The sequence below is a fragment of the Falco peregrinus genome, chromosome 14 (assembly GCF_023634155.1).
Source record: "Falco peregrinus isolate bFalPer1 chromosome 14, bFalPer1.pri, whole genome shotgun sequence".
NCBI classification, from domain to species: domain Eukaryota; kingdom Metazoa; phylum Chordata; class Aves; order Falconiformes; family Falconidae; genus Falco; species Falco peregrinus.
This window is the reverse complement of record NC_073734.1, coordinates 24,951,978-24,964,813: the sequence shown is the minus strand read 5'-3', so window position 1 is coordinate 24,964,813 and position 12,836 is coordinate 24,951,978. Positions and strand designations below refer to the sequence as shown.

The 12,836-nt window shown below is 39.6% G+C and overlaps 1 protein-coding gene and 2 non-coding genes across 14 annotated transcripts in view; all 3 read right to left on the bottom strand.

Moving 5' to 3' along the window:
• The window catches only part of CNOT1 (CCR4-NOT transcription complex subunit 1), a 61,517-nt gene that overhangs the window by 19,811 nt on the left and 28,870 nt on the right, over positions 1 to 12,836 (bottom strand). For 5 of the 12 annotated variants that reach the window (XM_055818754.1, XM_055818761.1, XM_055818756.1 and 2 more), the window contains exons 17-28: positions 12,433 to 12,583; positions 10,878 to 11,079; positions 10,316 to 10,462; positions 9,037 to 9,161; positions 7,892 to 8,178; positions 6,544 to 6,622; positions 5,078 to 5,308; positions 3,648 to 3,788; positions 2,590 to 2,769; positions 1,390 to 1,506; positions 879 to 989; positions 220 to 297 (exon numbers count right to left, since the gene is read on the bottom strand). In XM_055818754.1, the coding sequence (XP_055674729.1) occupies positions 220 to 297; positions 879 to 989; positions 1,390 to 1,506; positions 2,590 to 2,769; positions 3,648 to 3,788; positions 5,078 to 5,308; positions 6,544 to 6,622; positions 7,892 to 8,178; positions 9,037 to 9,161; positions 10,316 to 10,462; positions 10,878 to 11,079; positions 12,433 to 12,583 (1,849 nt within the window). The remainder of the gene's footprint in view (positions 1 to 219; positions 298 to 878; positions 990 to 1,389; positions 1,507 to 2,589; positions 2,770 to 3,647; positions 3,789 to 5,077; positions 5,309 to 6,543; positions 6,623 to 7,891; positions 8,179 to 9,036; positions 9,162 to 10,315; positions 10,463 to 10,877; positions 11,080 to 12,432; positions 12,584 to 12,836) is intronic. The other 7 variants (XM_055818760.1, XM_055818766.1, XM_055818765.1 and 4 more) reach the window with 3 other exon arrangements.
• Positions 1,924 to 2,061, bottom strand: LOC114011322 (small nucleolar RNA SNORA46). The gene has a single exon (XR_003553178.1). It is a non-coding gene; the product is annotated as a small nucleolar RNA SNORA46 (small nucleolar RNA).
• Positions 11,970 to 12,108, bottom strand: LOC114011325 (small nucleolar RNA SNORA50). Its single transcript, XR_003553182.2, has one exon. It is a non-coding gene; the product is annotated as a small nucleolar RNA SNORA50 (small nucleolar RNA).

Below are 12,836 nucleotides of genomic sequence, written 5' to 3'. Positions count from 1 at the left end.
CCCATGCCTTTTAGAGACTTTAATAGTGACTAAGGATTAGACAAGTATCTTGCATGCTGACCTCACACAAGAAAAGTTCCATCCAAGTTCTATCAAATTAAGCAATGCCCAATTCTCCCCATAAGTAGTGAAATTTGGTCTTTCGCAACATCCTTCTTGACTGGTATGTCAGGAAAATCTCATATTCAGTAGGTATAGAAAAGAAAAATAGAAGTTTACTTTTAGATCGTGTTCTTGATGTAGCTCAGCTAAAACATTCATAATGGCCATTGTCCATGGGTTTGGAGGCCTGAAGACCTACAAGAGAAAGAGGAAAGCAGTATTATATAGACTTCTTGAACCATCTAGATAACTTATGACTGGAAAATTTTGAAAGATGAACAGCTATGTGTGCATACAGCTGTGGAAAAGTTTGTACAGCTGCAATTAGGGTTAAAATGACTATTGTTTGACTGGAAATGGATTAGGAAGCTAGCTGACCATTGAACTGGAAACACAATGACCTGGTCCTTTCAAGAGATCAGTTCTGTCAAGAGGAACTGACAAGAGCTGATCAAAGAGGAGTAGGAGGAATTTAAAAGAAATAGTGAAGAATATATCCTAGCACATCTTCAGTAGCACCCTTTCCTTTTCTCAACAGAGTTCTGATCGGGGATACCACAGCACAGTTCAGCTGACACCACCTATTTAGACTGCAAAAATGCATGGGCCATGTACTTTTCCCAAAACCTCACTCCCTCACTTTTAAGTCCTTACACCCCTTTTCATTCCCTCCATGAAATTAATTCAATTTTCAATTTGTGAAAAAAGCTAATTACTTTCTGCAATACTGATTTTGCCACTTTTTGCTGACAGAAGTTATTGTTCAAGTCACTTACCACACTCCTGACACTGGATTCTAAGACTTTGGCAACAAATGGAACTACATAAAGCAATTCCTGCTGTCCCTTAACGTATGCTTCCAGTAGTAGCGATTTCACATCCAAATCCTGAAAAATACCATCAACAATTGAAAAGGGGAAGAGGATGGAGAAAACAGCAAGCACACTACAAAAATTCTACTTACACACTATTTCCTTATTGGACATAAAGGCCAGGTTAAGCCAAGAGAGTCCTTGAATTTTACTGACTGCTAAGCAGCAGTTACTTTCTGAACAAATATTTACAGATATACAATTTCACAAGAGACGTTTATTTTGGCAAGAATTACTAACTCTTCTCATAAAAAAATATTTAGAAGCCTTAAATTAATGACCAACTGTGGAATCATACTTTGTACTTCGCACACAAAGAGGCACCAGTAAGGGATAAAATTTCCCAAACATCCTATGCTACCTCATAACAGCATACCAATTCATGCTCAACAAATCTGTGAGGACAGAAGCTCACCGTGTGCAAGATAGGCTTATTTTTAGCCAGCGTAATCATTCCCAGCCAGTGGCCAAGGTTCTTTAACAAGGAACGGTCTGAGAAGTTGGCTGCAGCTTTATCTGATGTCAGTAGTACCTAATGAAAAAAAACAAGAAAAGCAACTCAAGCAACAGCTAGAAGATAATGAGACTGAAAACCAAATCCAACAACTGATCTGAATGAAGACTGTAAGTTTTAGAACATTAAGTTCTGAGCTTCAGTCACATTAGATAGTCTCAAGAGCAGCCTTCACTAGAAGGCAGCGACCTGTAACAATTTCAAAACGCCTTTCTCTCAAGACTATTAAAAAGAAAAAGAGGATTAAACTTTCCCAGACCTTACCACTTATTCTGTCAAAACTGTTATGACTACTCACTTAGTGAAGTATAACTTGCAAAGGTAATATTCCTCTTAATGCTTCATCACAGACCTGAAGGCAACAGTTTGCACTTCTTGGGAAACACTCAACTCTCATTTCAAGACTTAAATTGTGTCCAAGTATTCTGCTGTGAGTTCTGTTCCCTGTTTCAGAGTAGCATCAGCTGAACAGAGCAAGGTCAGCTGTGCTATAAAGAGCCAGGAGATTCTTTTGCACTATAGCGTAACCCATGGTGGTCAGGAAATTCCACCAATAGGTTTAAAAATAGTGCTTGACAAACCTGTTTCATCTACTCATCTCTTCTGGGCTACCACTTCTCCCTCCTCCTCCTCCCCTTCACATTTCCTTAGACCTCTAGTAAATTTTGGTTGTTACACACCCACTTTCTAAACCATCCCCTTCTCTTCATTCTTCTTTGAACAACAAAACAGCAGAGTGTGGTCTTCTTATCTACATATTTTCCCTGCACAAAAAGAACTAGACCATAAGCAATTTCCCCCTAGGTTATAATTTGCAAGCTTCACACAGATTTAAGAGTCCACCTACATATATGAATTCAAATGCAGATTTGCCCTCTCATTACACAATCTGAATTAAGTCTTTGGCACACTCCTAACTGAAAGTTGAAAAACCCTAGTATTCATGAAGGTAACCTGTTAGCTTAGTTGTATTCTAGCAAGTAGATTTTTGAATGATATTCTGTATTTGAAGATCAGCAATACAGTAAGCAAACAGCATGAGAACAGCACACTCCTGAATCTTTAAAGCTACCTAAGTATTAGAAAACTTGCACTACTCACCTTGATATTTCTGTAGGTTTCATTCAAAACCATTTTATTAAACTCCGGATTCTTAAGTGTGTCAAGGAAGTTTGAATATAAGCTGTGGAAATTAGGCTCAATACTGACTCTCTTCATCACAAGATACTGTGACACCCAAGGCATGAACTCTTCTTTCACCGTTTCCTTCAATTCTTCAACCTATCTCCAACCAAAGAAAAAAGTATGCACAGAAGACATGAGAAGATGACCAAGAATTTCTGAGGTCAGCTCTGACAGCCAGTCATGGTCAGTTAATCGCTTTTAACACTAACATAGGGTTTTTTTTTGTTTAAAAAAGAAATCCTCTGAAATCAGTGTCTCTTTATCCAAGTATCTTGTCAACCAGTAAGGACTTAATCATAACAAAAAAATCAGCAAGGCATAAGAGTTTACCTTTCCCCTACTTCTCAGCTTTTTACCAGCTGAGTGCAAAATAAGTATCAGTATCTTACATGAACGCCATCTGTCCACAAGGCAGATAGCACAGGTGGCAGCAGTACTGCCAATTTCCACTAGTTCAGAAAAAACTCCCTGAATTTCAGCTTGAAATATAGAAGTCCTTCAGCATAACCTTGCACTATTAAATGATACCCAGCCCATTTGTGATGTGAATGTTCAAACGTGCATTAATTTTTTTCAGAAACTTGCAGTAATATTTTCCAGTTCTTTCAAATGAAAAAACACATCAGAAAGGACTGTCCAGCAATTATGCTAGGCATCTGCTAGAAGTGCTTTCCTGAAAGCAAAGTGTTATGGACATACTTCAGTACAAAGGATCTGGCTATACAGAAGCAAGGAAAGTTGCAGGAGAAAGCAAGATTAAAACCAAGTATATTTTATCCACCTCTTCTTTCCCTGAAAAATTGTATCTCCAAACAGGTTGAGGCAGAAAGTGTTGAAAGCTACTACTTCTTTACAGTGTGCACCCTCCTAATTTTTTGCAAGTTGGAATTTTTGTAGAAACATCATCACCCACCACTTTAGAATGGATTTCCGGAAGTAAAAAATTTATCTCACTGCTGTTCTTCCATACTTGCCTTCTGTGTCATATTTGACTGGGACAGATTATTGAAGATGAAAGCAATTTTTTCCTGGACATTTTCTGGAGGTTCCACAATTCTCTCAGTTTGATCTGTTGCTACTAACAGCGTATCAATGTTGGTAGTATTAATGGAAGGCTGGAAGAAGAACAAGTAGTTAAGAATAGATAGTATCCAGAGGGAACGTAAGAAGAAACTTTTGCTCTGTTCTGTCAAGCAAAAAAAGAACTGAGCTTTATCAGCTGACATCTACTGTCTCAGATTCATTTTCAGCAGCACTCTAATGGAGCCAAGTGGTTGGGCTTTTTTTCATTCCACAAACTGTGATCAATACTCAGCAGAGGAATGCTGCTGTACAAAAACCACTCCAGCTTACATTCATATATAATAGCTGCCACTGCAATGGCACACATTAGCCTAACAGCCCGCATATGCATACACTCTTAGCCTGGAGAAAAATCACCATACAATTATGAGCAGTACTGCATCCAGCAGTGAGCCTCCAGGAGCACTTCAGTGCTGATCTGGGAAGGAGAAATCCCAGAGGTTTGTTACTGTGAGAGCACACCAACTGCAAGTCAACAGGATGTGATCCATGTCCCTACAGCTGCAGGTCTGAACCCAATGGTTTTAGCACCTGGTATGTTGCAATTAAGGGGAAAGGGGATACAGATTTAAACATCAATTATGACTTGAGCTTAAAGCAGGAAAAATATAACCACCTCAATTATGTCATCTGCATGGCAATCAAGCACACTGAACTGTGCCCCACTTCACAGCACTTTCAGCTACCTTTGGCTTTTACCTCCTTTAGTTTGAAGAGCTGCTTTTAAGAGAACCATACAGAAACAGTACCAGGAAGCAAGACAGGCTTGACTTTACGGTACATCAGTTATCACACAGTAACAGCTCTACACATCCTCAGCATACACATGGGATCAAGTGTGGCCCAACACTTTCTGTGAAGTAGCCAATACCATCAATCTGCCAACCCTGTAATAACTCTGACTAGCAGTTCAGAGATCTGTTTACCCAAGTGACAAAAGATTTAAACAACTTAATGCAGTTAGAACTGCTAGGACAAATGTCATTTAGTGTGCAGTAAGTGTTCAAGCCCCAAGAGTCCTATTGCAAGTCATTAATAGAAATGACAGTTCCGTAATTGTCCTAGTAATTAAAGCCTTAATAAACATATTTCTGCTTGACGGCATAGTAATTCTATAGTTTATACTCCCTCTACGAAAGTGCTGGTCATATTTTAGAAGGTTCTATACTTTACACAAAATACAGATCACAGTCTGAAAACCTGTAGTATAGAAATGAAATCGAATTTTGTCTATACACACTCAGTCCAGACCAATGACTCAATCTAGAGAAGCAACTCCTTTGCTTCTCCAGTAAGAGCACGACAGTGACAGAACGCTTACTGGCACATCTTTCTTGAAGCTGACTCCAGTTGGTCGGGTGATTGTAATGGTTTTTGCAACAGTGGTGGTGGTTGAGGTGGTTACTATAGTGCTGACTTGGCCAGCAAGAGGAGCTTTTGCTGGAACCTGGGCCTGGGCTTGAGCCTGGGCAAGTGCAATACTTCCAGGGGTGGTGATTGAACCCTGCATCTTCACAGGAGGATCTCTGGATTGCTGTCCATATTCTATGTACTAGAACAGGGTGAACAAGCACATACATAAGTTTACACGCAACAACAGAACTACAGGTTGAATTTTAGCATGAGCAGTATACAGGTTTGCCAACAAACTTGAAAAATACCTGACACTAATGCTGTTAAGGGAATCTGCAAACCACAATTGCGTACCCTTATAAAGCACATCTTGTCACTACTTACTTTCTTACTGGAGAGGAGCCTCAGGCTCTACCTCTGACCTCAATAGGTTTATGCCAAGCATCAAGAGACATGACATCCTTAAAATTTTACAGAGAGCTACCCAAAACCCCCCATCCCTGCAGGCCTGGGATAGCAGAGCAGAAGAGGGGAAAGAGCCCGAGAACTGCGTATCAAGTAACTGGCTACAATGCAGGTAAGAAGTCTTGCCCAAGGACTCCTACAGCCACACAGAAACGGTGAAGTCTGAAGTTCAGAATTAATAAGCAAAACCATAGTTCTGAAACTGCCAACTTCAAAATTTTACATCTTCTAAACTAGCTGCACAGTAGAAAATGGGTTTCTTCCCTGCTGTAATACATTTACCCAGAAACTGGTAACATTAGACAACATGCTGTCATTTAACAGATACAATCTGAAACCTGTTAGTGTAACTGAGACTGCTACTGGACTTTGCAGCTTTGGGTAGGTGGCCTACCTACCTTAAGAGCTGAACATTTTTCATCATTTACATGATGCTCTCAAGCTCTGCCACTCCCATTAGCTTTTCTGCACTTCTACCAATGAAAGCAATCAACACTGCTTTGGACTACAGGGTATTCCCATTATCCTGACCAGACCTTCAGAAGCAAAATTTCTCTCACCTTTTTCTGGATTATTTTAGCAGGCAGGTCTGAGTAAGAAACTGTATTAACCCAGCTGAATGCCCTCCATTTTAGAGGAAAACTCCAAATCCTTAAGGGACTGGAATATGAATCCACTGAAGCACTTCAAAACCTTTGTGCATAGCCTTGTGCACTGGCTGATAACACTTATATTCAGGCAGCTATTTCAACATAAGGAACCCAAACAGATTTGTGGAAACAGAAGAGGTACCAGATAACCACCTTCACCTGCCCACTCTATCCCACAGCAAAACCTTTAAAAGGCATTTGATTTGGTGGATGTACACTGCCTAAAATTGTGACAGGTGACTTTTTCCAAAGGAAAACAGGAATTTGCTCAAAAGAATTTAAAATCATAGAAAGCTAGTGTGCTAATGTGAACACTCACCTCCTGTAAATGATGTGGGAACTGTATAAAGTGACTAATAGAAGCCAAGTGCTGACAATACTGGGGATAGTCCTTCAATCTGTCCAACAAAATACACATTAGTCAGAACCACAAGCCCAGATCAGAAACAGTATTAGAGAGAAATACAAATAACACTGATATGTCATTCCCATACAGAATCACAGAATTACTTCTGGACTCCTTACAGCAGTTGTACTACAAACAAAGCATTTTCCACAAAGTACTTTTTGTTGCAAAACTCATTTGAAATTAACAGCAAAATAAAAGGTTTATTTGCAGTAACTCATCCTACATCTCTTATACTTCTGACTGAGCACAAGATTGCATTTATATTCCATATTTGCAGTAAGATTATTGGGTAAGTAATTTGTAGTTTGGCTCAGTGCATTTTAAACAACAAACCAGAGTGCCCCTAACACCCAAGACAGAAGCTTCTTCACCTACACACACCAATTGTTATAGTTCTACTTACAAACGCTAGATGCTACCACTGATTGACAGTAAAATCTTTATGTTCCACTTAAAATGGTTCTTAAGAAGAGTAAGATGGTGGCTAGGACTCAAGTATGTCAGCCTTAAGTGTCTTCCATGAATGATGCAAGCAACAGCTTTTATTACAGATTAAATACTGCAGGGCAGATGAATGTTGAAAGGAGAATAAGGACAGAAGATAATGTGCTCCTTGCTTATGAGTCCACACATTTCTAGTCATTAAATAATTCCAAGAAGCTTTATAACACCTTTCAAGTTCAACTATCTTCCCCCAGAACAAAGCCTTTTCTGACAGGTGTATAATCCTGCCTACTATAGCAGCCTGCCTTGAGAGTTTCCTTTACCTGCAATCTATTACAAGCTTTGAGAAAGCTTTTCTTGAGACACTTTTTGCTATTCTTGAGATTTGTGTACAACCAAAGTCCTAGAGCTTAGTTCCTAGCCAGTCTTTCAGTAATGAATCACATAAATAGCACTTCAGTAGAAAGCACCTGTAACTACATTCACCCCATTTCTAACAAGCTAACAACTTCATCTAACAACCCATCACCAAATTGTTTTTATAAACAAAGTCCACCAAGTAGTTTCAGCATCCCAGTTTGTCCCACGTTTATGCAGGTACTGCACTGAACATTCTGATTTAAATTAAGTCACCCTTTAACTAACACATTAGCATATTTTGTTTCAGCTCATCATATCTTTAAAGTAATCCTGACATTGAGACCTGTAAATATCAAACACATATAAGCAATCTTGTACTGCATAATCAGAGCAGGTTCAAGGTTATCAAGACATTACAGGCACTGCTACAAGTATTACCAAAACCCACACTCACCTATTTTTAAATCTATCTAGTGCAGCAATACCAAAATAGTACATTTTGGATGCAAAAGGCTTTCGTAAGGCTTCAAGAACATAGCGTAGGGCCAGGCCCAATGCCATATAAGTAACCAGTCCTTTCTCTATTATCCCACCGAAGAGGCAGGCTGTTATGTGCAGCTCTTTATCTGGGTACTGGGGAAAGAAACGGTATTCCTCAAACAAGTTCCTCAGCATACAGTTAAACACTTCTCGTTCCCGTTTAATGTTGGAGTCCTTAAACCTCTGCAGCATTTCCAAGACCTACAAAGAAATTGGAAATTGTTACTAACAGATTTGCTTTGTTTCAGCCCTTCCACACCTTCAGGTTTCAACAGTGCTTGTAACTAAGGTAAACTGCACTCCCACAAGCTAGACTGCAAAATAACTGCTTCAAGAAAACCTCTTTTCAGCCAGAAGACACTACATTACCACAATAAGCTTCTACCTCAGACTTTAGCTTTTTTCCCTTTAAGTAACTGTCTTCACATAAAACTTTGTGACCGCCTACTCCATTGCTTTAAAATTAGAAAAATGAAAATTAATGTTCAGTGTCTTCCATAATTTATAACCACATAAATCTATTAAATTATATTTGAAGTACTTCAAAGAGCAAGAACATCAGAGTGATAATTACTCTCATAGAGACTAACCAAAATAATTATCAAAGCTCAGAAGGTAGAACTTAGGATACCTTTATATATTTGGATGTTGTAGTAATTTTTAGATACTTGAAAAGCAAATATATTCATTATAAGAATAATTTATATAGACTGTTGAAAAACATACTTTAGCACTTATTTTGAACGCAAAAGCTTCCACTCCACATTGAACTCTTCCCACTCAGCATCATTTTAGGAGTGTTAATTAGACATCTTTAGATGAAGACTTCAGTCTTCAGTCCACAGAAGTCAAAAGTTGAATGTAATGATCAAAAGCAAGTTTAATGTGAAAGCACGCTGTCTTAGAAGTACACCATTTCAACCATGCAAAAAACCCAATGCTGCCAGCATCTACCACTAGCCCTTTGTTATTTTCCAGTAAAACATGAAGGAATAATTGCTACTAACTTTATAGCAAGTCTTTGGACAGGTGATGCAACTGCTACAGAACAGAACTCACCTCATCTACAGACATGGTCGGATGTGGTGGATGGTTGTAAATACGCTGAAAGTAGCTGTTTGCCTCATCATCTATTTCTTTGCTAAAGTGCTGATTAGCCTCTGGCCACACCTGAGATAAGTCAGCTGTTAAAGGGAAGAGGTATCATGCTCAGAACAACTTTAGGCAGTCAGGATTTGCACCTAGTCCTTTTCAGCTCTTCCACCAATCTACACAGAACCTGCTAGCTCTCCTGAAAAGCAGGGTATTGATCCTTTCCAGTAGACAGGAATTGTTATTTTAAAAGAAAAATATCTGTTTTCCATACATAGTACTTATGTAAAAGAACTTAATTCTAAGATAGAATTAACTCCTGCTGTTGTATTCCTAGAACCCACTGCATCCCTAGCTAACCTCAACTGACACTTAAACTAAATGAATGCAAAACGGACTGGAATAAATAAAGCATGATACACAACACTAACATGCAGACAAACTTTCACACAAGCTTTCAGGCCAGCCAGTGAGCTTCAAGCAAGTTTATACTGAGTGTTCAAGCCCAAAAATATTAACCAATGGTCACCACAGCCGCCTGCACTGTGTATCTGTCAAGATCAGGAACTTTGCTTTTATAGAGGAGCTGTGAAAGGAGACATATGTACCAACAGCAGCATGGAAGGTTTAGCATATGGCTATGATTCCTAAAGGCAAGATGTGATTGCTTCAACATTTTATTGTGAGCATACTTCAGAGACATAAACAAGTTAAGTATAAATAGCTCAGTGTTAAGAACCAAATTACTTGTTCCAAAAACCACCTTCCCACCAACTTTTGTTAAGTCTTATTTGCATCCAGTGTTGCAGTCTAATTCGCTGCTTTACCTGTCAAATTCTTTGCTGCAACAGGACCTTACCGAGGTAGCTTTGCTTAACCATGTCACAAACAAAACAAAAAACCCTCTTACCCGATGCATACAATTCTCCATAAGGAGCAGGATGACACTTTTGTTGACAACACAGCACAACAAAAAAGGACACCAACACTGTTCATGCAGATCTGTAACGTCACATTTTTACACTAACAGTTTTTTTTTAAAAAAAAAAGCCACCCCCACTCCCCCAGCCACTCGGAAAGCTTTTAGTATAGAAGTTTAGAAGCACCTTTTTCAGACTAATGCCATCATACAAGAGTCTTATTTCTTACATTTACCACCTACAGATCTAAGCCTCCCTTGAAATAAATGCAGATTAACTGCAGACCACAGTCACACTTCACAGGCACAGACAACACTACCACTTACAAGGTTTCATCTTACTCTGCTGGAATGTAGGCTGGTTCAGTCCAGACGTGCTCAGCTTCCTTTGCACGAATGGGTCATTGTTCACCGCAGGAAGGCCCAGGGCTCCAGTTCCTATGCCAGTCAGGCTACCCGTAGTAAGACCACCTACTGAAGATCAAACCCGTAGTAAGACCACCTACTGAAGATCAAACTGATCATCTCAGTTGCACCCTTCACAGGATGCACTTAACACTCCCAGCACTCAATTTCCAAGAACTGAGCTATATAGCTTCATAACTGCCTAATACCAAGCAGTTTTATCTCAAGTGATTCTTAATCTGTCCCAACCTAAAATAACGCTGCTAAAATCTTTCAGAACACTCACCCTCTTGACTCTCAAACTTTTTACCTACTGCAGTTGCAACATTCTGCACTGCTATTTCAGCAGGAACCTAGAAGCAAGGACTGTTTAATTCCCTGCCACATGACACAGCTGTTTGTCCAGTATTCCCAGTGATGGCAGTAACACTGCCTTAGCTCCGATACATCAAAAATACAAACCACTCCATGTGGATAGCAGTACCTGGAAGCTGTGAAGAGAGTCCTCCAATGCCACTGAAACCTGTTGTCTGGTTTTGGGTGGAAAGAGGGGGGAATGCTTTTGCTGGTGACTGAGGAGTGCTGAATGCAGAGCCCAGGTTTGGAGGGAAGCCTTGCATGCTCTGGGTATGAGGAGCAGCCGAGCCACCTAGACTAAGAGATGCCATTCCTGCAAGCGAGTCGATCTGAATGAAGAAAGGAAGATTATACACAGACATCCATAAACCATGATCAAGCTGATTTTTGGCAGGTTTTGTATAAAGACAGCTACATATCAAAATATTCCTGAAAAGAGCTTTTGTGGAGTTACTTTAAATTCTGAAGTCATCCAGATCACCCCAGATTAGTTTGTCTACAGAATGCGATTTCACTTTTTCTTCTACGATCCCCAAAATCCTATTCTACCAGAGGTTTTAGAGAAAGGCTGATTATTCTATAGTCTCTAGTTAAGTGTTACACAACAGTAAGTGCTTATAAGCAGCACAGATTTTTATGCTAGTTTATGCTCTGCAGTCTGCGACCTCAGACCCCACCTCAAGACTTAAAAGTTATTTAGCACCAAGCTCACAGAGTACCTTTAACTGTCTACAGGATGCCATTATGCCCGCTTTTCACAGGTAAATGCCTGAAAGCAGTCTTCGATAAAAAGCATTAAGATCTGGGTGATGAGGAGGAGGGAAGGCACAACACTGCCTGACAGAGCAGTAACTTAAGAGCTCCTGATGAGGAACAGCAGAAAACTGCTATCTGCCCAAAAGACAGCATGACTACAGACTAACATCTGCTGCTCTATTTGTTCACATCGGTTATTTGCAGCAGGTTGCCAAGATATTTGGTACATGTGACAAGCAACTTCAATAAAGCAACAATTTACAAGGAAACTGCTCTTTGTATTTAGTTCATGAATCTACTCATGTTTCAGACATTCTTACATGCTAAACTGCCACTATTTCATGTGAAAAAAACTTGTCACCACTTTTAAATCTGCCATTGAATGTAATTGCTAGAAGCAAAACCTGTCTGTAATGGGTTGCTCCCAGAGGAGGAAGGGATGATGAGTGACAGGGAGCAACTTAAATGTACCTTGTTTTTAAGAGCATTCAGTTGAGAGCTGAAAAGCCCCAGTTCTAACAAAGTCCTTACACTCTAGCACAGCACTGTTGCTTGGCCCGTGAGGCTACAAACAAGACAGATCAGGTTCAAAGGCAGTGCTTAATTCTCAAAAGTCTTAGTAAATTTTAGCACTTTAAAAGAAACCCTCAGTTATTTTAAATAAACCAAATCTCTAACCCTCTTCAGTGCTCCCATCCTGCTATCCTTCAGTTACTTCTTACCAACATTTGTGAAATTAAAGACATTTCTGAACTACAAACCTCAGGCTTTATTCTGTAGTTACAGGTTATCTAGACATGCAAGCATAAAACTAAGGGAGCCAGATGATGTTTTACTGAGTCCTGCTGAAAAAGCTCAAACAGTGCAGCAGAACTAATGTTAAATCAACAGTAACTCCTAAAAAACGCAGCACGTTTTTTGTCTACCTGTACAGGAGAGATGGCATCCAAGCTACTAGCACTGGGTGGGCGTCCTTTTGGCATGACTCCAGGTGGTGGCTGTCTAGCCTTGTTCATGACATTACTGCAGTTAGCTACCATGGTGAGGATCGTCTCTGACAGCTCCTGAGAAACACTCCTAGAACAGAGAAGCAGGCTAGTGAGCCATATAACATGCGTGAAACTAAGGCCCCTATCTTACATGGTCTTCCTAGAGAAACTGGGGCCACATTTCACAAATAGAAGCTGTAAAACAACTCCAGCAGAAGGTACATTTTGTTATTTGCAAAACTTAGAGCACATCCCAAGAGAAATGAAAACAGAAAAATTTAACCTGTAGTTCTAAAAATTAGTCTCCAATAGTATACTCCTTTGTTTTCAGTAATTCAAGT